At 30.1% G+C, this 24,321-nt stretch overlaps 3 protein-coding genes across 3 annotated transcripts; all 3 read right to left on the bottom strand.

The window, feature by feature from the left end:
• Positions 1-354: 354 nt before the first annotated feature.
• LOC8268383 (zinc-finger homeodomain protein 2) lies at positions 355-1,974 on the bottom strand. The gene is made up of 2 exons (XM_048370803.1): positions 834-1,974; positions 355-468 (listed from the first exon to the last, which is right to left on the bottom strand). Exons 1-2 carry the CDS (start codon positions 1,630-1,632, stop codon positions 383-385), a joined length of 885 nt encoding a protein of 294 aa, XP_048226760.1. The 5' UTR covers positions 1,633-1,974; the 3' UTR covers positions 355-382.
• Positions 1,975-12,797: 10,823 nt separating this feature from the next.
• LOC8268384 (serine/threonine-protein kinase-like protein At1g28390) lies at positions 12,798-15,058 on the bottom strand. Its single transcript, XM_002513964.4, has one exon. It carries the CDS (start codon positions 14,730-14,732, stop codon positions 13,236-13,238), a length of 1,497 nt encoding a protein of 498 aa, XP_002514010.2. The 5' UTR covers positions 14,733-15,058; the 3' UTR covers positions 12,798-13,235.
• A 7,741-nt stretch (positions 15,059-22,799) lies between these two features.
• On the bottom strand, positions 22,800-24,083 carry LOC8268385. The gene is made up of 2 exons (XM_002513965.4): positions 23,876-24,083; positions 22,800-23,745 (listed from the first exon to the last, which is right to left on the bottom strand). The coding sequence occupies exons 1-2, from the start codon at positions 24,064-24,066 to the stop codon at positions 23,310-23,312; spliced, it is 627 nt and encodes a 208-aa protein (XP_002514011.2). The 5' UTR covers positions 24,067-24,083; the 3' UTR covers positions 22,800-23,309.
• Between the last annotated feature and the right edge of the window lie 238 nt (positions 24,084-24,321).

The following is a 24,321-nucleotide window of genomic DNA, read 5'->3' as shown; positions in this document are numbered from 1 at the left end:
AAAAAAATGCAAGCTTTGCATGCTATACACGTTTGGTTCAACGAGGGATTTAATTCAATTCTCTCGATTGATCCTCGATCATGATCATGATCATCTCATCATCGATACACGTACAACTCCTCCACTCCAGTAGTTTTTCTTTTCTTCTTAAAATAAAGGAAAATTTTGCTATTGCCATTGCTTCATCTTCTTCGATTCGTTTCATATGATGACTAAAGACAGTTGACTTGAAATGTTGTGAAAGCCAAGTCCAGCAGCATTTACTCTAAATCTTTTGTCAATGTGAATTAGGTTTTTCTTTTTTCTCCCTTCTCATTTAAGCTCAAATCAAATAAACATTCAGCAAAAAGAAAGTAGCAACTGGAGTTGGATGATGCTGATTTCAGGAGAAAAATGGCCCATCAGCAGCAACGTATTCAACAAAAAAATAAATAATAATAACAGGGTCATCATCCTCACCAATCCTTCCTACATTCAGAAAAAGAAACTAAAAGCAAAACCCAAACTTTAAATTTGGAAGGGGAAAAAGAAAGAGAAAGAGATTAAGAAAACCCCCAAAAGATTTAAAAAGAAAAAAAGCAGTAAGAACCCTACTCACGTTACTGCAGCTAATTAACAGTTCGACATCACAAAATATATTGCTTCTGACGATGTCTCTTCCTTTCCTTTCTTCAATATCTTCTTGACAATCGGCACTAAGTAGCTAGCTACTGTATTATGAATGATTGCTGGAAGATGATACTGACGAGTGATTTTGTCCATTTTCTTTTTTCTTTTTTTTTTTTTTTGGTTCAGTTTTAAGTAAATAAAAGAATAAATTTAGGGTTTCTTACCAAGAGTGTGCTTGTTATTGTGCATCCAAACCTTAAGCACTTGCCTTTTGATTCCATTGTCAGAACAAAACTGCTCCACAGCAGCCTCATCATGTTTTTGGATCCTCCATCCAAGCCTCTCCGAAAAATCCAACATCTTATCTTTCTGCTCCTGACTAAATTTTGTCCTAAACCGCTTCTTTGAACCTCCACTACCACCGCCACTGCCTCCGCCGCCTCCTCCACCTCCACCTCCGCCACTACTACTGGGGTTTGAAATATCTTCCAAATCCCTACTATAGCCACCTCCTCCAGCAGAAGCTGCAGGTAAGGCTAAAGGTCTATGCTGCGGTGGTGGTGTCAGGTGTAGGTACCCAGCTGGAGGTGGAGCACGATAGTACGGTGAGAATTGGGGGTGATGCTGCTGGTGGTAGTGATGTTGATATATTCCTTCTCCTATTCCATCAGTTTCTTTTCGGTGAAAATTTCTGTGGCAGTTACACGCAGCACATTTAAGTGCATCTAAAGTACCTTCTTCACCAGCCGCCATGAATTCACCACACCCATCTACAGCATGTCCGCCCATGTTCACCGCGTGGTTTTTCAAACACTCTCTATATCTTACTAATTTTCTTGTGTTTGTTGTTGTTGTTGTTGCTGCTGCTGTTGCGATTGTCGAACCACCTTCACCACCACCACCACCGGTGGCTGAACCCATTTTTGGTCGAACTGAGTTGCTGATGGTATCATGATGATGGTAACCTGGTGGAATTGCCATTTCCATTTCTTCTTCTTGGTCTTCGTGCTCTTCAAAATCCATTTCTTTCTCTTCTTCCTAGTTCAAAAATACCTCCTTTTTCCTTTCTCTTGGCAAGAAAGATCTACATGGCCGATTGCTTTAGCAGATCCACAACAAAGCTCAAGAACTCTGATAAAATGGATTGTGTCTTAATATGTCAAGAAAGGATAAAGAGTCGAGAAAAAATGAAAGAAAAAAAATAGTTCAGAAGAGAAGATAAGAGGTTAAGGAGAGTGTGGCCATCAATCTCCGGCCTGTACAAAAGAGGTGTCTTATTACTCGAAAGGCTTTGTTATAATACTTAATACCTTTTTTTTTTTTTCCTCTCTTTCTTTACCCTTAAAACTGTAATTAAGAGAATTGGGAATTGGGGGTGATTGTGGCGTGCACTAGTGTCTGCTATCTTTTTCTAAAATTGGTGACAGTTGATGCAGTTAAAGGTAAAAGAGAAGACCACAGAAAATAATTATCACATATACTCCCCGAGTTTTATCCTATTAAGCATTTATCTTTTAATTTCTTTAGAAATTATATTTTCATCATTCATTCAGTCTGCTGATGTAGCATTTCCCATAAATAAATATGTACATCTTTCCATCTAATTTAATATATACTATAATTAATATATTATTTCATAATTTAAAATCGATAAATATACATCGATAATTTATGATTTAATACATACTTACATATATATGTAAATCTAAACAAGAATTTTATACTTTTTAAAATTAAATTATTAATAAAAAACAACTTAAAAGTATTAAAAACAATATTATATGCCGCATCACAAGAACATCAACAGCGGCTGTATAACATTGTTCATATTTTACGGTGTAATCATAAATCTTTGTTTCTATACAATAAATTAATGTTAGATGTTTTAAGCACAACACTGTAATTCTTCATAACAAAGAAAACAATATATCGTCTATAAGCTCAAATTTACGTACATTGAACTAAAAAATAAAAAGCTAATCTCGTAAATTATCAGGTAAATAACCGAAAACAAGAGGGAAGGAAAGGGTAAAAATTAGGAGAACTGGACTATGGAGAGGTAGCGTGCAGGTGCAGTTTAAACAGAAAAACAAATTTAGAAAAAAAAAAAAAAAAAAGGTGACGTGAGAGTGAAAGGGAAAGGTGGTGTTTGGGAACATGGGACAAGATAATCTTGGCATTTCCCATCCATGATGAATCTTTTTTTTTTTTTGTTCTTCACAAAGTCTACAAGCTACTCAAAATCACTCTCAACTGAGATGATAAAATAATTATCATTTAGTGGGTCTCTAGTTATACTCTCTATTCATCAATGCTAATCAGTTAAAATGGAATATTTGCTCCATTCAGGGTTACTTAATCTTTTATTTCTGTCCTAAGCTCAAATATTGGTTAACATTAACACTGGACAATTATATGAGTATAGATTTTTCCTTTTTCTTCTGTTTGGGATTTAGTATGTGGATTAACAAGTTCATCTTTTCTTATATATCTATATACTCATCTCTTTTCTGAGGTCAAAAATTTACTAAACTTCTAGTTTGCCATATATATATATATATATATATTTAGTCTAATTCACAATTTAATGTTAGTTAATCAATAATTTGTGATTAAAACCTTAGGAAAAACAAAAGAAACAATGTCTATCACTTCCATTATTATGAGTTGCAATATCTAATTGATTGAGTGAGTATTTGGCGTACTGTTAGAAACTAACTAGTAGTTTAATTTTCAAACAAACTATTTGACACTGTTTAGTTGTTTTTTCTAAACAGCTACTAATAGTTGTTATCATACTAAATAGCTTTAGTTTGTGCGAGTTTTTAATTACCAACGACTCTATTTTATATAAATAAACTATCTTAATAAAAAAAACATTTTAATTGTATCAGGATATTTTATTTTGTAATTGAGATCATCTAATAATAGATATCTTAATCTTTTCTTCTTCTTTTTCTTGCAAATATGAAAAGGAGGAAAACACTAACTAGCAACTACTAGTAAAGTCTACCAGTTATTGACTACCACAAACGATTTAGGTAAACATGGTCGATGCTTGTGCTGTATAATTACATCTTAAAACATTGAAATTTTATTTCTCGCACCAATCAGTTCTTAGGAGATCATTTCGTTTTCGAGTTTCTACGACTTTAGTCTGCTTCAATGTCATATCCATAATGTAATTTGCAAGCAGCCAAAAGCTGCGTTTGATTTACTGTTCATGAAATAGATACCGAACTAAATTGCAGTCACAGAAGTTTATTTGAATGCACAAAGGAACACAAGAGTCAAGACGAGAAAAATACACACACACACACACACATATATATATATATATATATATATATATATATATATATAGAGAGAGAGAGAGAGAGAGAGAGAGAGACTCAGATAGGCTGGTGACTTGGTGCCAAAAGAAAAGAAAAAAAAAAAAAAAAAAGAGTCCAGTACTCCAGATAAAGCTGCTTAATTTCATATGTGTGTAAATCATGGGGAAAAAAGAGAGGTGGAAGTAGCATTGGACTACACTAGAACCCTAGGACACTGATTTGTATCTGGAAAATAAAATTAAGTTGTCGGTATTTCTTACAGCTGCCTTTGCTCGTGCCTTCCATCTCCCACATTATGTGACCCCTCTCCATTTTTACATTTTTTTCATTTAAATATATATATTATATCTAATACTGTGACTAATGTAAATATTAGTATTTTTATTACTTATTTAACAATCCGATAAATATACATGAACAGTAGACAAATTATCCTTTCAGTCTTCATGTTCCTTCACTTGTTGTCACAATTTACGATTGCAATATAATACCGTCTTGAGACATCCTTCCACTCATTAAAATTGGTTCGGAAACAGGTCATAATTGGTGCATAAACAACAGGAAAATGGATTTTCTTTTTTCAAATATTGTTAATCGTATGATAAACCTTTTACATTTGATTATAGGGTTAGAGTTTAGAAGGTCAAATATGGGCTGTAATATAAGCATTGAAAGCCAGATTTATAGCTGTACCATAATTTGAACCAGATTTTTTCCTTCACACTTTAATAGTATACACAAATATATATAATTGAAATATTATTCTTAAAAACTTGAATATATGATATCTATGCTTTATAATTTTCTTTTACATTGTGTTTCATGTGAATAAATTATACAATTTAGTTTAAATTCGATTCATATGTTCGGCAATGAATGAAAATCCACTTTAGAATTCTATTTTATTAAATTCAAAGATTAAACTAAATTTATCAATTTAATAAAATTTATAAATAAATTTTTAAAATTTGTAATTGTATGCCAATCTTTTCTTGATTCAAATATATTCTTATTTTCTCCTCTTTTCCTCCTTCTTTTATTACTTTTTCTTTCTCTTTTTCATCTCTCAAATCAACACTTAATTAATTTTTAAATGATTTATATATAACGCACAACATAAAAAAATATATTTATAAATAAAATTTTATTAGAAAATCATTTAGTGATGAAATAATTTTTATTATAGGATTTGATACAATGTTAACAAATGCTTAGGATGAATGATAAGATTAATTATGATTTTGCACATATATAATAGCATTTATGGGTTGAATAAAAGATGACTGAGTTGAGTTTCATGGAAGAGAATGTCTGGATTGTTTTAGCTACAATAATTCATATGCCAATGAATCAATTATTGCGTGCAGTGCATGTGAGCACCAATTGAATGCACAAATTTCTTTCAGTACACCCACCACCCCACACCCCCTCCTCCAACATATAATTGAAAAGGCGAAATTTGCAAGATTTCGTGAAGGATTTGTTTTAGAATTTGAGATGGTAAAAAAAGAATAAAAAAATCTTACTAACATGATAAAGAAATATCAGAACTAGCTGCTATTCCCATGCTCGAGGGTTTTATTTATGTATTTAAGAAAGAGCAAAAGAAATCTTTGTAACACAACGCAAGATACCATTAAGGAAAACAAATACTAGAATATAAGCGCCGAACAGAAGTGAATGGAAACAAAGAAATGAAACAGTAAAATAGCAGGTGGAAGAGACGATCACATGTGTCTTACTCTCTTACGCCTTCAGTTTGCAGATTATATGCAGAGAAGATGGAGGAGGAGGTTAGACCTTGGGACTTGAACACACCCTCTAGGAATCCTCCAAAGAGAAAAAAAAAAAAAACAATTTATTTTTTTATTTTTTTATTTTTTTAAAAAGCAGAAAAAGACATCCTGCTATAAACGTTTATTACATGATCAATAACTGCGATTGAAATAATGACGAGAATTATTAGTTCTACTGTTGTCTGAATTTAACCTATTTATGATTTATTTATGATCAATACTATATTTTCCAAATAATTATAATAGCGAAAATGCAGCTTTTTTTTTCTTTATATTTTACCTATGTATTGATGGATTATTTGCTACAATTTGAACGTAAATATCAAAGCCCCAAGTGATCAGAGTGAAGAATCCAGAGCTATCACTCCGAATCCATTTTTCTCAAGTAATTATAGTCAATTCCATTCATTACTTGATGAATTAATACACAAGTATCAGTTTGAAGAACAAATTGCTAGACTTATTTCTGAGATGGACCAATCAAGTAACAAGTTAGCATATTAAATTTAGAATGAGAAAAAGAAAAAGAAAAGTAAGAAAACTCGATGGCTAGTTGCTGGGATAATTGGAAGAATAACGTATATCCAGTCCTTGACATGTAATGCTCATTTATATTCTAAGGTTCTTCTAGGTTATTCCGTTTATTTCTTTCAATTATTGAATCAAGGATATATATATATATATATAATAATAATAATTATAAGATTTAGAATATATATCGAGCATTTTTTTAAATCAAACATAAAGTATTTTTTATATACTGAATTAAATATAATATTTTGAGAAGAGCCAAGCAACGCGCTGACCCTGTATGCCTTTCGCTCTCTCTGTCAGCTGGCGGGAAACCAACCAACCACATTCTTCCTTCTGGTTTTTTCTATTGGCCTTTCATAGCGAGAGCTATCTGTCTCGTTATTACCACACCTTCAAGGGGTGTTGGGAAGAAAAAAAAAAAAAAAAAGGGGGGAGGAAAGGAAATAGCATTCTTGTTCGGAAAAAAGAATAAATTTTAATGGAGGGAATGAAAAATATAGAAGGAAACCTGTCCTGTTTTATTTTTCCCTGGCATCGCATGCTTCCCAAAGAAAGAGTTGAAAGAAAAAGGGTTAGGTAAGCTCAAAGACACAAAGGGGGCCGCCACGTGTTGGTGTCATTCTTGATTTCCCGTTCCGTTTTCTTGATAAACGGAGATTCTTTATTTTGAGTGAGTGAGTGAGTGAGTGAGAGAGGGGACAAGGACGGTGACAGGACGGAAAAAGAAAAGAGAGGGAGTGTGGGGGTGAGGATTGGGGCCTTGATCTTGATTTCCATTTCCATGCTTTTTGGCAGCTTTTTTTGTTTTCACTTTCTTTTCTTTTTTTTTAAAAAAAAAAAAAAGAAAAAACTGATCTTGAGCTAAGATTTGCAATCTTGCACTCTAAATAGATCACACAATGTACTACCATCCATCAATCTCCATTTAGTGGACCCCTTCACCAACCAATCCCCACTTAACTCTTAAGGCCCCCCCCCTTTTTATTTTTGGGGGGAATGCTCATGTCTTGTTCCTGTCAATCTAATTAAGGTTCAATTCCTGCACTACTAATGTAAATCACCTCTTATAAACATATGTCCAAATCTGAAGTACACTCCCAACATCAATCTTTTTACGTTTAATGATCCTTCACTAATCAAATCTCTGATTATTGACAAGTTTTTATTTTCGGAACATTTTCTGTCATGCGATTAGCCACATTATTAGCTTTCCTTGTTCAATCATTTTCAGATTAATGTAATAGGAAACTTCCTGTTTCCATTACTTAGTAAATGATTAGGTATAATAGTTTCTTAGACCTTTCTTCTTACTAACATTTGCATGGAAAATCGTCTCGCCGTCAGACAGCAAAAAAAGAGTATATCAACACAGAACCAGACCGAGCCTTCAATTTGGGCTGGCCCAAATGTCTGTAATTAACCTAGGTCTCCTTGCATACATACACTGACTTGACTTTTTATATGTATATACATAGTACATCACTTCAGTATTGCCCAAATTACTTAAATTATTAAAAAAATTATACCATACACGCTATTTTTCTTTTCTTTTATATTTATACGCTGCATTTTTTTTCTTTTTTTTTATATTTTTTAATTAAAGTTTGTTATTTTTTTTTGTCTCTAACTGTTTCCTTCACTAATTCTACTTCTCTCTCCTACAATTTTTTATTTTTACTTTTTGATTCTATGATTTTTTTTTAAATATTATTTTCTGTTTTCTTTGTTTTTTCTTTCAATCTCTATCTAACTTCTCATTATTCCTTCATCTTCAGTGATTCAGTTATTCATGCAAGTGATTTAATGAATTTTATTTTCTGTTTTTGTGTGGGTTGTTATGGTTAATACTCGATTGTCATTCTCTCCAAAAAGAAACTTCATTCTAATTTATAAGTAATTAAGAATTTAAGCACTAGTTTTTTTTCTACTAGTAAAGATTTAGGTGTAATGGGTAACAAAAAGAATTCTCGTTCTACGGCAAAGGAGGCTAAGGTTTTGAAGAAAAAAAGAAGAAAAGTTTAAAGTCTCGTACTAAGCATGATGGAGATTCTCTTATTAATAAGAAAAAAGTTGCTGATGATTCTCATTCAAAGAAAAATGTTAATATTAAAACTTAAAAAATACGAAAAGAAAATATTGATGCTCGTGGTAAAGATGTCATTTGTGTTATCTATGAATGCATTCTAAGTGTTTGATGAAATATAAAACAATTGCAATAAAAAGAAAAATATATGTGTAATTTGAGAGTTTAGAAACTTAGACTAAGAGAAAATTTTAGTCGTTTTTTGTGAACACAAAGACCTGAACTCCATATTATGCTCTCTATTCTTTTCTTTTTGCTTTATTGTTGCTGTTTTGATTTGAGTTAATACAATGATAACGGCAGTACATACTCATTATATACTCATAATATATTTGGAGTATACTATTTATTGACTGTATTTTTATTGTAATTTTAGTTTTTTTTTTTTTTTTTATGTTTGCTTGAAAACTATTGTTTAATCAATTATAATTATCCTTTAAGAATGGGGGTAAAAAATCCAGTTTCTTTTCTATTCATGTGATATAATCTTGTTAGATGATATTAATCTATGCATAGAACAACTAAAGTTTTAAATTTTTAAGAAGTAAAATGTAGATGTTATTAGATTGTTTTTATTAGATCTTTAAAAAATTAAAACTTGTAATTTTTTTATATTTTCTAGTTTTACATCATATGAATTTTTTTATGAAAAAGATCAGGTGTAACTATAATTTTTAAATAACAAGTTTACGAACATCGGAATAGACTTACGATCATATTATTCTCTTATGTAAAATTCAAGAAAAATTAAAAAAATTTATTGTGACTTTGAATTGTATAGTAAGCTTAAGGAGGTGGATATAGCAAAGAAGAATTGGAAGATGAACTTGATGGAATTGTCATATGATTTTTTAGTTGACTCATTATACATAAGAGATGATTAGAATATACTTAATAGGAATTATGGCTATATTAGATTATTTTAAAATTTGAATGGAGAAAATTCAGTAAGAGTTAGCTTATTATATACTTGAAATAAACTCGTTATATACTTATTATATATTATTTACTGTATTCATTTAGGTTAATAATAACAATAGCAGGAAAAAATTTAGTTATTTCCGCACATGTATTTTGAGTTTGATTTATGATTTTGAGTTAATAAAATATAATGAGAAATATCATATATCTGAATTATATTTATTTATTTAATATATATTTTTTACTATGTATCTTAAACTTTTAAATCGGTACTACACCATAAGGGGTAGCGCATGACTCATGAATAAAATAAAAAATAGATATAAATACTTATTTGTTTTAATTTTTTAATTCTTTAATACTTTTTTAAATAAAAATGATACATAAAAGGTTTGAGTTAATTGATTTCCATCTTTCTAATAAAGCTTATTCAAGAAATAATAAATAATATTGTTATTGTCTTTTATTTTATATCTCATTTCTTCCCTTCTCATATAATTAAGAACATGATAAAATGATATTAATGAGAGCAAATAAAAAAGAAAACTCATCAGTATCTAAAAAAAAAAAATCACTCTATACTTAATGAAGTCAAAATCTGAATTGAAAAAACTCAATGAGAATCAGAGTATCATATATCTGAAATAAACTCATTATACACTTAGTATATATTATTTACTGTACATTTTTAAAATAGTCATTTGGTAATAGAATGTCCTTTACATCAAAGTTTATGCATGTGATATTTTCTTTCCAATGTCCGTTGTGGTGAAGAAAAATAAGATACTATTGAATGTTTGTATATGAGGAAAAATATAAAAGATTATTTCATAATCAGTAACGGTCGCACTTTAATATATTTAAAATATACTAGTTATATACTTATTATATATTTTTTACTGTTTACTTATTCTACATATAGTAATTAACTAAATCATATAATATACTTGTTTTAAAGGATTTTAACCCATTTTTTTAAATAACAAAAAAAAAATAGATAGATAATTACATTATCTATATTCATATTTGAATTTGATGAATGTTTGTTGAAGAAGTTTTATGTTCTCTCATTATGTTGTTTATTGTATATTGTTGCCGAGATTTCAAGTTGATTTCTTAAGATTTTGTATAGTAATTTTATTAGATTTAGTTGCTTTGATTTTTTGGATATTTGAATTCGTTGTTTTTGAGTTAGAGTTTTTCTTGTGTTGTATAAAAGTAACTTCTTTTGGCCATTAGTATATTTTTGTAAATTTTTACATATTGTGGTATGAATGTTAGGAAGCTTTGTTTTTTAGGCATTTCTGTAAATTTCTCCAAAATATTAAGACTAAGACATACAAAATGTGCAAGTATTATTAGTATGCCCTAAGGCTAATTACCCATATTTAGAAACCTATTGCTCACAGACAAGTAAACGCCTTCTTCTACTACTGGATCGGATCAGTGGTCCTAACAGTGCATTTTATTCTACCATAGTGTCAACTAAAATCTCCTTCCATCCTTTAATTTGAAACTAAAATGTGAAATGGGATTCTGCAAGTTCAATTACACTGTTCAATATTATATTCATGTTTATGTAAGTCAAATTCAGTGTTCGTTAAATGAGTCAATCAAGTGGGCTGTTTGCTAAATGGGACCATTTGGTGCAAGGTCGGTGCTTTCTTGGATCTTTCTCCAATCCACACAAATCTTTTTTTATGTGCTTAAGTATGTATATAGAACGATTCAGAAAAGGATAAAAGGTTATTTTGGCACTTAAAACTTGTGATTGAAGATCAAGTCTGACCAAAATTAGTTTGAGCAGTGCTAAATCTTTATTTTCAAAGTAAATTGATGTTCCTAATTTTGATTAAATGAAATATCAAATTAATTCTTATTTTAATCAATTGAACTATTCTTTTGCAAATTTTTTCGATCAGACACGTTGTCTTTGGGACTTATTAATTTGCCCATTTTGTGGGAAGTTCTAAGCTCAGGTGATTCAAAAGGGTCTATTAGGCCTGGGCTCAATGAGCAAGGATACTACACATCCAAGGTTTTATAAAGTTCATGTCTCACGTAACAATGAAGCCTCAGGGCCCGCTACTATAACTTTAAATTAAAAATCGGTTATGAGAGAAAATCCAAAAAAACTGTATTTTATAAGAATATTGAGGATGCTTTGAGGTAACTGCTATTAAGGATATAGAGTATGGAGTTCAAAGAGTTGTAATGGCATTTGTTTTCATATTGGAATAACATCATTTATTTAAGTGCTAGTTACACTAAAAATCTAAATCTTTATGTTGAATTGTATATTTAGTTTATCTTTTTAAATCATGAAATCAAGAATAAAAATAAAGAGTGAAGTCATTTCTTTCATCATTTCGTCGTGTGATTTTATACATTTCTTTTAAGAAACAAATGATATTGGTAAAATAAAAAGAGATTAGTGTCTAGGATTAAGAAGGCACCATCCAATTTTTAATCGAGATTTTTATTTGGCTATAATTGCTATCAATTAGTCAAATCGAATAATTTAAGTAAAATTTTTAAAGATTGGTCAAATTTGTAGAAAGAGAAAAATATTTAGATTTTTAATGGCATTGGCCTTTATTTAAAGGTAAGATCGTGAGATAAACAGTGAAATTCATGATTTCAGAAATTGAAAAGTATAGTATTGAAAATTGAGAAAATTTTAAAATCTATGTTTTTAATTTGATAATTGGTGTAAAATTCAATATTTCTTTTTGGCAATTGAAAAAAGAATCATTTTCAATGAAGGAACCCGGTGAGCTAAGAGATCCATAAGATGATCGTGCATTAAATAATTTTTGGTACTCAGCCATAAGTCCACAACTTAATGGGGCTATTGCTTCCAATCTGAGTCAATATCATGTGTGGTTTGGATAACGATTTACCTTCACCACAGATTTCAGTTTGCACAAGATATCTATGAGTTTTCGCTAATTGGTACACAAAAATTTCAAGTCTTCTGGAGATATATAAATTTGTTGAATCACTGAAATATCAATGACAATCAATTGAATTAATTTTTTTTTTAAGAAATCTTTAACTGATATGTATATATGGCAATACTGTCTAGATACATAGAATCTGTTAATATCAAACATTTCTCCATAAAATGAAAAAGGGTGAATGAGTCCTTTTATATTTTAATATTGTATGGAATGAATTATATACTGAAGAGGTAGATTTTCTAGCTTCTATTGTACCCACAAATATATATATATATATATATATATATATGAACTGTAAGTGCATATTTGGATTTCAAGAAAAAGGTTCAAGTTTCAGTATTCCCATTTGGATAGAAGGACACGATTTGCTGGACATTAGCAAAGGAAAGGATGGTATGTGCCATTGCGCTACTAACTACAAGTTGAAAAATGTATCTGTAAGTACAAATCTCACTAACTATATCATCGAGAATAAAAATTAAGAAGCTTCTTATGGAAAAAAGAAAAAAGAAGAAAAAAACAGAGACATTCAGAGCAAACACTAGGAGGCACTGAGTGGAGGTATACATGCTTCTGAAAAGTTCAGAAAATTGTTTACAAACCAGTGTTGGTAGTACATTGTAATAAAAATATGAAAAGAAGCAATCCTGATGCAAATTGAGAATCGTTAGAATGGAGTGAAGATGGACTGATATCGTGACATCTCCTAAAGCTGATCTGTTGTCAGTTGATGAATCCTCAAAGATTAATACAGAAAAAGAGAAAAAAAAAAAAACCATAAACCCATTTGGGTCAGATACTGAAAAATTCATCAACTCACAACATGACATGTAAAGAGGAATGTCATGATCCAACTCTCTCCCATTTCAAAGAATGGGAAAACTTTAGATTGCGTCGTAGCAGGCAAATTTTTATGCTTAGAGCAGGGCCTCGAAAGGTAATTTTTCTGAATGCGCAGGTCAGGGGATATTTCAGAACTTGAAACAATCTGAGATCAGATTGAAACCAATGGCTTCTCTTGCATCCGTAGCTCTGATTTTTCATCAAATCCAATGGACATCTTTGAAACAGAGGATTCAATTTCTCTTGAATCAAAATCTCTCCCAATTTTTTCGAATATAAGACCTCTTCTATTGTTGCTGTAATATTGCGGAAGCTTTGGACTTTGCAACACACCCATTGACCTAGACTTGCTTAGCTTCACCACTGGAATCCTGACTGCTACTCCTCCCGCCTTCCTCCTGTAATAATCAGACCCATTCATTGTGATCTCCCCAAAAGACCCAGTGGATTTTGATCTCAATACCCGCTCGCCAACCGAACAACCATTCACTTCATTCCCATACTCTACACTCGAAACTTTCCTGTTTCTCCTACTTCCACTCCTACCCGTCTTAGCAGTATTAACATTACCATTAATATTAACGATCTCTTCATTTGGATCGATCGCCGGATCAAACTGCCGCGTCTCTCCTACGCGCATCCTCAAACGATTCCATAGTAGCGGCGCGTGAACTCTCTTGCTGACAAATTTCAACCCTTCTACTACCTCGGCCATTCCAGGTCTCTTCTCCGCCGTGGATCTTACACACCTGGCAGCCAAAACAGCCAAGATCTTGATAATTCCGGGATCCACCGGAGACCCAATTCGATGATCGCAAATGATAGAATAATCTCCTCTCTTTATCAAAGGAAGCGCCCATTCAACAATGCTAGGAGGACTATAATTAACATCAATAGCATTTCTACCACTAATAATCTCCAAAAGCAAGATCCCAAAACTAAATACATCACTCTTAGTACTTAAATCGGCAGGAGCCAGATATCCAGGATCAAGATACCCTAACGTCCCTGCTGGCGGTGTACATTTTACGCGTACATCCTCCACGTGCCCTCTCAACGCCAGACCAAAATCTCCTAACCGTGCTCTCCACTTGTCGTCTATTAACACATTAGACGATTTTACGTCTCTGTGAATGACTGGCGGGTGGGCGGTGTGTAATGCATGAACCGCTTTTGCTACTTGTAAGGCGTAGCGGACCCGCCTGGTCCAACCGGGCGGCCTGGGACAGCAGTGTAAAAGAGAGTATAGAGAACCGTTTTGCATATATTCTACTACGAGGAGTTTCCTGTCCGTGCAGTAGCCAATGAGATTGACAAGACGCGGGTGTTGGATTCTTGAAAGAATCTCGATCTCGTTCTCTGCTGGAGAAGTGCATGTGGAGCAGTTACTATGGTTGGTTGTTGATGGGGTTGGGTACGTTTTCTTGACGGCTGCTATAAGTTTGCCATCGTCGAGGTTGGCTTTGTAAACTGTCCCATGACTGCCTTTGCCAAGAAAGCAGTCTGCAGAGAAGCCATTGGTAGCTTTCACTAACTGATGATATGTGAAGTCTCTGAGTTTAACGGGTTTATTTGACGATCTTTTACTATTATTGTAAGGATCGCAAGCAGCAATGGCAGACTCTGCATTGCAACAAAGATAATCCATGATTACGAAAAAAAGCAAACGAGGTTATTATTGAGGAAGAAGAGAGTTAAAAGGGAAGCGGAGGTGGTGGTAATAAGGGAGAAGTTGGAGGAGGCAAAAGCCATTACTAGTACAGTATGTATAGAAAGAGTGAGAAAGTGTAAAGGCGTGCACCTATTTTACAGCTTTGAGTGAGAGGAAAGAGGCAGAGAGAGATGTGAAGCTTTGAAAATTTTGAATGAAATGGAGTTAATTCACTGTTTTTCGTATGCAAAAGCAAGAGGAATTTCTCGGGGGTTGGATTAAAGATGGTGAGATGGTGGGGTAAGGTATCATTTCCTCTTTTACTTTTTCCACTGGGATTAAGACTTTTCTTTTTCTTATTTTAATAGTTATGGGTAATAATACATCGAAAAATTTAAACTTGGAGCTTGGGATAATTGATTTTTTTACTGTACGTGATTAGTGAGAAAAAAGCACATTGGCGTTTAATATTGGAGATGATTAAGCTGTCGTCATGCTAATCTTTCTTGGTTACACTTTGAGCAACAATAATTAGCATCCAATACACAAATTACATTGGATTAGCCTGCGCATTAATCATGGTTTCAAACTGATTAACCAATTTAAATTCAACCCTTTTCTATTTTATTTTAAATAATACGTCCAGGTGAATGTTTTATTATGAGAAGAAAAAAAAAAAAAACAGAATATTGTCAATTAGATTTTAGAATAACAAAGTGCAAACACATCTTAATAACAACAATTGATTGATTATCAATTTTCTTTTTCAATGACTAGGTATCAACTTGCATTCATCTGTCCAATAAAAAAGACTTCCATTCATCTATAAGATTATAATAGCATTTATTTTACGGACCATGTTAGCATGTGCCATTTGATTTATTAATATATTTCTATATTTCATAGTTTGGTTGAGAATTTCAACATAGTGGGCTCCCATAAATATTAAAAAAAATTGATGGATATATGTGCATCTTTTAAAAGTTATGCTCCATATCTTAAGAATATTTTATGACATTTGAAATAATTCTGAATTATGAGAAATTCAGAATGTTATTTATGTATTTAGTCTAAAAACTACAACAAAGAATTTCAGCATTACCCACTTAAATGGAATAAAAATATTTCAATCCAATATTATTAAGAAAGAAAAAAAAGAACATTTGATTTCATCGCAAATCAACCCAAATTAAAGTAACAAAAAAATTAAAGAGTTCAGAGTCACTATGAAAAGCAAATCACCAGAAACACTTGCAATATCCACATTAACTAACCAAAAGAGAATTTAATATATTAATATGATATCTACTGTGCAGCCTAATACTAATACGAGACTCATTTTAAAGTTTTTTAAACCCCAAGTCCTATAAAGAGAGGGAAAAGGGTGGATCTTATTTATGTGGGATTTCGGATTTTTGGTGGAATCTCTGTACTCTTTGCGATGATGCATATGGCAATATGTTCTACTATTTTAAGATCCAATTTTCTTTTTGTAAAAGAATGCAAATACTGAACGAGAAGGCTGCATCCGATTGGCTTAAACGGCACTCCAAATTGTGGGGATAGGAACTTTGAAGAATCTAATCAATGGCTACTTTGGCCCCTTTTTTGTGCTTTGACTATGAGCCCAATTACCATCTGCCCTCCCTGCACTAATAAGTATCAGCAGATTGTTTCTAGACTTTTTACAGAGAGAGTTGAAAAATACTTGCTTCCCTCCCAACAGTAAGTTGGACTTCTTGTACCCCTCTCTCCAATCTATGTCTCTATAAAAGATTTTGAAGAGTTAACTTTATTTGAATTTTGTACACAATCAATGTTGTGAGGCCATATTATGTATATACCATACACACTGAGTCCAATCCTATGCTTCAATTTTTGACATGAATCTAAAAACTCTACAGGAGCGGGAGTTTTTTTGTTTTTCTTTAATCTGAGATATAATTAGCAAATATTAGTTGTTAGTGTCAGAAGGAACCATTATGGGTTCCACGCTCTTTCTTAGCTTTTTATTCTATAAAGAATTAATTCCATAAGAAACAGTAGGGATCTCGAATTCGAAATCTTGACCTCAAAAGAAAAGTCATTGCTAATCCAATTAGCCTCGATTGGTTAGAGTGAGAGATTGGTTATTTAATTGATTTATATTTTACTACATATTTACAATTTTTCAAAATTGTTTGGATTATTAGCTCATGTTGAACCCAGTATGATTTTCAATCTCTTATTATATCTATACTTTTTGTCACAATACTCCCAGCTGTACATGTCAAGAAAAGCAAAAGCCAAACCCTGATCATTTTGAGTTGTCTATTTGTATAGTCCATTAATTGGACTAGAAAAATCAATCACTTGGTCACTCTAACCAAAACCCTCAGTACTGTATAATATATTTTTCAAAGGAAGTCTAATTCATTCTTCTAGTTTAAAATATTTGTAAGAAACTGGAACGCAGCTGTAAAGTATGGATGTGTGTATAAATTATGAAAATTATAATGACAAAAATTAATTAAGTTGATCCAACTAATGCTTGGTTAAATAAATTTAAAGAACTGACATAAAAACATTATTGTGCGTTCCATTATATTTTTCCTTTTGTTTTCCCTTTTCAGTTGCATTTTCTTTGTTCTGTTGGTAGAATCTTATTTAAATGATGGAGGCCAGGTTATGGGAGAAGCTATAAAATATCAAACACATAATTATATTGCTTAGCTAAAAGAAGAACATATGTGATGTGACCCATGCACTATCATCTCAATGCTTTCAATTGTTTTGTTGGGTACTGAGATACCTCTAAATTTTGAATATTTATTTAATTTAAACTTAAAATTTATATATTTTAAATAAAATAAAAATTAATTTAATATTCTGTAAATTTGTATAAAATTAGTTATATGTTTAAATTAAATTTTAACAAAAAGTAAAAATTTTAAATAAATTTCATATTAATAAGTCAATATATTTCACAGCATTAAAATATTTCTTTTAGCTTTATTATTTTTTTTATTTTTTTAATTAAAATAATTTTTTTTATAAATTTCAACAAAATAAAATAATATATTAGTTATTATATTCATACATACAAGTGTATATATTAACTCTTCTATATTTCAAACTAAATTTTTGTATCACTCGCAGACTTTGTATGGCAGTAAATGCACGTATCAATTTGAAGTTGTATAAAAACTTACACTATGAAATATTAATAATTTTACATCATGATTTTAATCTCAGCCAGCAATTTAATTTAATAATTCTTTAGTATTCGGGCATCAATTGGAAACTGAAGCACCCCATATTTGTGAAATCTCTAGCAAACTTGTCCTCCAGGAAAAGCCAGCAATGAGGAAAAAAAGAGGTTCACAATGGGATAATTACATTTTTTATGTATAAATTTATTAAAAAATGATAATTTTAAAACTAATAATTGAGTGTGGCAAAATGAAATAGTATTTTTAGAAGGTCACACATTATAAATATCGATATATTTTTTTATATTAAATAAGATGAAAAATAAGAAACATGTGGTACATATATATTATAAAATAATAAAATAATAAACTTATTTATCATATATAAATATATTTTAATAAATATTAGAATTCATGAATTAAAATTAAAAATTAGAACTATTAAATTGAGAATTAATAGAAATTAAAAAATAATTATATAAAATAAAATTTTCGCTTTTATTTATATCATAATTTTTTAAAAAAAAATCTAAAAATCACATGCCAAAAACACTATTTGATTAAATTTTTTATAAATTAATATATTTAAATATTAATTTTAAAAATTTAATCACTTAATTATTATATTTTAATAAATTTAAATACTAAAAATATAATTATTCCGATTTCCAGTGAATAGAACATCGACTAAGGGCTGTCGTGTTGATAACTACTAGAGTTGAATTGGACAGCTAGTATCTAATCAACAGTAACAGACCAGAAAAGATTGATGAAGTTTTATGTCAAATAAGTTGCCCCACTCCTAATACCTAACTGTAGATTCAGTTAAATTGGTTGCCATAGCCCAAAATAATTGCTGCCCATTTGGGTCCCCTGCCCAAAACAAAGGGTAAGGAATACTTTTGCTGTAGGGAACAACTTCATTTTAAATTAGATTTGACGGGAGTTGAGTGGATTCACATAACCCAATCGACCTTTACAAGAGGAAGGTCCTTACTCGTTACATTTACTATAAAACCAGCGTTACCGTTATTATTATTTTAATTAATAATATTAATTTTATAAATATAATTTAATTAATTATTAATATTAATTTATAATAATTTTAAAAATAATAATAAATTAACTATTTTTAAATATTTTTATTTTTTAAAAATTTATATTATTATATTAGTAAAATATTTATTTGTTAGTATCATCTTTAAATTAATATTTTCAATAAATTATTTTTAAAATATTTATTTATTAACTTTAATATTATATAAATTAGTACTATAAATATAATTAATATTACTATATTTTAAAATTAATTATTAGTAAATATAATATTTTAAAATATTATTTTTTATAATTAAAATCATTATCTAATTATAAAACTAATTTTTCAGTTAATATAATATTAAAATATAATTAATATACTATTTTTAGTAAAATCATTATCTAATTAGAAAACTAATTTATTAGTAATATGTTATTTCTTGGAATTGAAATGAGTATTTAATTAGGAATGTAACTTATTAATCAATAAATTAATAAAAAAATCATAAAAATTATACATAAGCTTGAATCCTATGTATCAAAAATAGTACACATGTCAAAATAAAAATCCTGCGTGTTAAAAAAATTTAGATATCATATATATAGAAGTAATTATTGGAGATCTCTTGTTATTAAAAAATAAAATGTATAAATAATTTATAAAATTAAGTTCTAATCAATTAAATAGCTGATTTTAGTTATTTTTATACCGATTGCACTTAATCCAAATCTATTATATTGTGTTTGATTTAAATTCACAAAATTTATGAAATTTATTTACAAATCAAAAATTTATGTGTTTTAAATAAAGTGAAAGTTAAGTTAGAATTCTATATATTTAAATTTATATGGCATTTGTTATAATTAAATAAAATTCTATTAAAATAGATAAAAAATTTAAATAAATTTTATATTAATAAATCAATATAATCTATAATATCAAAATATCATTTTCAACTTTATCACTTTTATTTTTTAAATAAAATAAAATTTTTAATAGATTTTAACCAAACGGAAAATCAGCTGTGATTTACGCTTCACTCGTTTCCTTTTAACCTCCACCTTAATCAACTAACTCAATTTAGAAGCCACAAAAATTTGCTTAGAAACCATTTAATCATGTCAAAGGTAATTGGGGGTTGTACTGTCGTACATCTTCAGAATTTAGGATGCATGTATCGTCCCAAAATCTTTTCCTTCTGGGTTGACTGTGGACACAATTCCTCTAGTGAGCGAGTAGAGAGGTTCTTTAGCATTTTTTGGGCCATAAGGAAATGTGCCAAAACTGCAATGCTCCCAGACAGACCTAAGAGATGGGCTTGGCTTTTCTTTCATATTGCCTGCAGTCCATCTCAGCCTTAGCATAGATCAGAAGTTATTTATGGACCTTTTGGTCCATGTTGAGTTTTACGCCATTGTTGTTGTTTTTCTTTCTTTTTTTTGGATTCTACTATTGGGTTAATATTCCAATAAGTAGTTCGTATATTTTTCTTTAGCATGGATATCTTTCATTCTTGTAAGCTAGATAAAATAATAATAATAATTAAGACAAGGCAATTTCATTTATATGATTAGATGATGAAATGCATTGAATTTAAGGTTAATGATGGTATACAGATTGGCACGTCTAAAAAAACTTTTAATTAATAGCATCAAAGAGACTGGAGAGTTCCATGTTGACAAGATTTTGGAGCTCTTTATGTATAATATAATGTTGTCTGGTATGTTTACAGACAGTAGGCATAATCAAAACAGATCTCCTATAATAATAATCAGCATAACAGTTGTGTCCCAGCCTACTTTTTATTGGCTTCATTCTTTCTGTCTCTACTCCTCGCCTCTCCACCACCATTTTTAGCTTTGTTCGTTCCTTTCACTGTACATTAGGTCTGGTCGGTTTAATTAAATCATTTTCATCAGTTTTATGAGTTTTCAAATCAACTAACAAACATGTTACCCAAATTAATTTTGTTTAACTTTAATTTAAGTAATTAATTTAGTTAATTTATATTATCAATCGAGACTGAAAAGTTGCCTTTTTTTTATAGAAATTATGAATTTTTTATTCATTAAAAAAATAAAAAGTACAACTTGATCAATAATAAAAATAAATATCACTACAATCAACAAGTACAAAAGAAAAATCTCAGTTGAATGGTAAGGATTTGTATTCATATCTTTGAATCACATTAATAGAGCTATTTTGATTTGCAACTCGGCAATTTGTGTGCTTTACTCGATGGTTATTTTAAACCACAATATGATTTTTTGATTTTTAAAAAAGTTTGATCGCTAGAACATCAATAAAATTTCTTTTATTATACAACTCCATGAAATTCTATGAATATATTTCTAAAAGAAAATTAAAATTCCATAAAGTATATAATCAAAATTTCCACCAAAGGAATCAAAATTTTCATAAAGAAAATAAAAACTCCGTAAAAGGAAAAATAATTTATTATTATTAATAATAATAAAGAAAAAATAAATAAATTTAAAAGATTTATATTTATTGTTCAAAATAGAACAATATAAATAAAAAAGAAACACCGCCGATCTAAAAGATAATCGATTCTGGCTAAAAAAAAGATTTTGGTGAAGAACAATGAAGAAAATAGAATAGAGAGACGGCTAAAGTATTTAGACATAAATTAAATTAATAAGAAATACTATACTCTTCTTTCCTAATAAAATGTATAATAAAGTAAATACAATTAAACATCATTGATTTAATATAAAAAACAATACATGATGTTTGATTCATTAATTAAAATATTATTTTGCATTTTATAAAATAAATAAGATAAACATATCAATAAAGTTAAAAGTGCAAATTCTATATACTAATCCTATTTAATAACATGTTTTTATATAAAATTCATTTTGGTTTGATTTTCATGATTTTTACATCCTTAATCCATAATCAATCAATTTTTTTAGTACTGTTAGATTTATAAATTTAAATTATTCGAAGAATTTTCAAAATATATGATATTTGATTTGGATTAGAATGAATTATCTGATTAATCCCAAGTCCTTCATTTACTTAAAAAATAGAAATCAGAAAGTAATATTTTCAATAGAAAAAAGGAGTGGTTGGAAATAAGTTATGATTTTAGTTCATAGAAAATGCATTTCTTGAAATATAGGCAATGATATAGAGAAATGAAATAGACTTGATTAAGCAAAGGGACAAGCAGTTGAATCAGTCACAATTCACATGATTTAGTGTCTTAGGAAAAAAGGATGGCATGGTGTTATTATTATAAATGCAACTTCCATGCATTATCATTAAGAAGCTTCCTTCCATTCATGATTCCTGAGTACATTGGCTCCATAACAGAGAAACCCAAAATTGAGCAATACTGTGTTGTCCCAATTCATCATTGAATTATTGAAAATAGTATTGTGATACATATATTGTATCATGCCTGTATTTACATATATGATAGTGTCTTCTTTTTAAAAAATTTAAAGTTAAATTGCTAGCTAGGCCTAGGACCAAATTATAATGCTATGTATTTATTATTTTATTGGGGGATTAAGATTCTCTCATGTTTAAGTTGAACAAGCACTTTTTATTCTTTATTAATCAAAATTTCTTATGTTTAATTGAATTTAGATCATAATCAAGTGAAAAGAAACTAAATTTGAGTGGACCAAATTAATTCAACTAATTGATTTTTTCTAAAAAGTATATTTGATTTAATGAATTCAATTTATTTTGGTGCGACTGCGAAGTCTTATATAAGTAATTCAGTTTGGGTTACATTCAAAATCCAGAAGAGTGAAAGCTCATCTCTATTTAAACTGCAGCTGGCTATAAGAAAGAAAAAGAATAAAAAGGAATCATATATTTGAAAAAAACAGAAAGGCATAATAGTAAGATAGAGTGAGTGGGTTTGATATCAAAGTCGCAATAGGCAATTAGCATTGTTTCTCTGTTGGACTTATGTCAACTCTTAAACGCGTACTGCAACTGCTAACTTCTGACGAATCAAATCATACTTTTTCTTGGAAAATAAACTCTTCATACCCATCATTGTCCACAACAAAATTATATGCATTGCCATAATTTTTATTGTTTTTCCTTATTTTTGACGGTGATAATGATACTTACGATCGATCCACGAAGAAGAAGAAGAGGAAGAAAGCTGATTGGTGGAATAATCATCTCTGACCAGTGAAAAATGACTCGACCCAAAAAACGCATACCAGTTTTGTCTCTAATGGACTCTCAACAACCGAAATTCCCACCGCAACACAGGAGCATAATAAGCAGAAACAAAATTCATATATGTGTACACACATAAGCAGCTATGTATGATCAAATCTTTATTAAAGATCAGCTCGAAACCTCATCAAGAAGCTTATATCTTCTCACCTTATTTCTAAACACATGTTTGGTGATTCCGTTGTTATTTGATATATCTTCTGATTTTGTTCTTCTAATAAGCTTTATTTCCTCTAATCTACCATTACTGATGAGTCTCCTCCGAGTCGTCTGCGGTGATCTCTCAGGTGATCTTTGTTTCTTGATTGGGCTATTTATCACTTGTAGCTGTAAATTACCTCTTTGGTGAGTCTTTAATCCTCCTCCTGATCCTTCACTGTTGCCACTCTTTTTCTTGTTTTGCCTGTTCTTGCTATCATCTTCGCTGCTGTTTTTATTCGAGGACGAAGAATTTGAAGAATTTTGTGATCTTTCCTTTATGTCGTGGCTTAGGCACCAGTTGCACACTTGGTAGGATTCAGCTTTTGGATAAAGATTGCTACAGTATCTGTTCAAAGAAGAACAATTCAGTGTTAAAGAAAGACCGCGAGACTGAATTAAGAGGATATGGTGAAGTTTGATCAAAAAGGGAAAACACCCAGAAAGGCTTTGAAGATTCTTGAAAATGGGTAAATTACCTGTGCTGAGATCTGAATTGACAAATTTTGCATTGAAAAAGCTCATGAGAAAGGCCACAATCTCCACACATGCAACATTCAGGGCTTGGTTGCTGTGGTGTTGCAATGACTCCTTTAGGTCTTGTGGTCATACTTATTCTTGTTTTGTGGCAAAGAGAGATAGAGAAGAAGTGGTGGTGGATACAAATCATATAAATAACAGCTATATATATATATATATATATATATATGTGTGTGTGTGTGTGTGTCGCGTGTTTGAAAGGTTAGAATAATAAAAATTCTTTGTCGTTGCTCAAATATAGAATGCATAATAGAGGTTGAGTTGGGACATTGAAGGGTTCATTACAAAATTCTTTCTATTTCTTTTATATTAGCTATTTAATTAATTCTTTCCCTTTCTAATCGTTGGCAGAAAACATGGAAAGAAATCATCATAGATGTACAAG

The sequence above is a fragment of the Ricinus communis genome, chromosome 2 (genome assembly GCF_019578655.1).
Source record: "Ricinus communis isolate WT05 ecotype wild-type chromosome 2, ASM1957865v1, whole genome shotgun sequence".
Lineage (NCBI taxonomy): Eukaryota > Viridiplantae > Streptophyta > Magnoliopsida > Malpighiales > Euphorbiaceae > Ricinus > Ricinus communis.
This window is presented reverse-complemented; position numbering and strand designations above follow the sequence as displayed.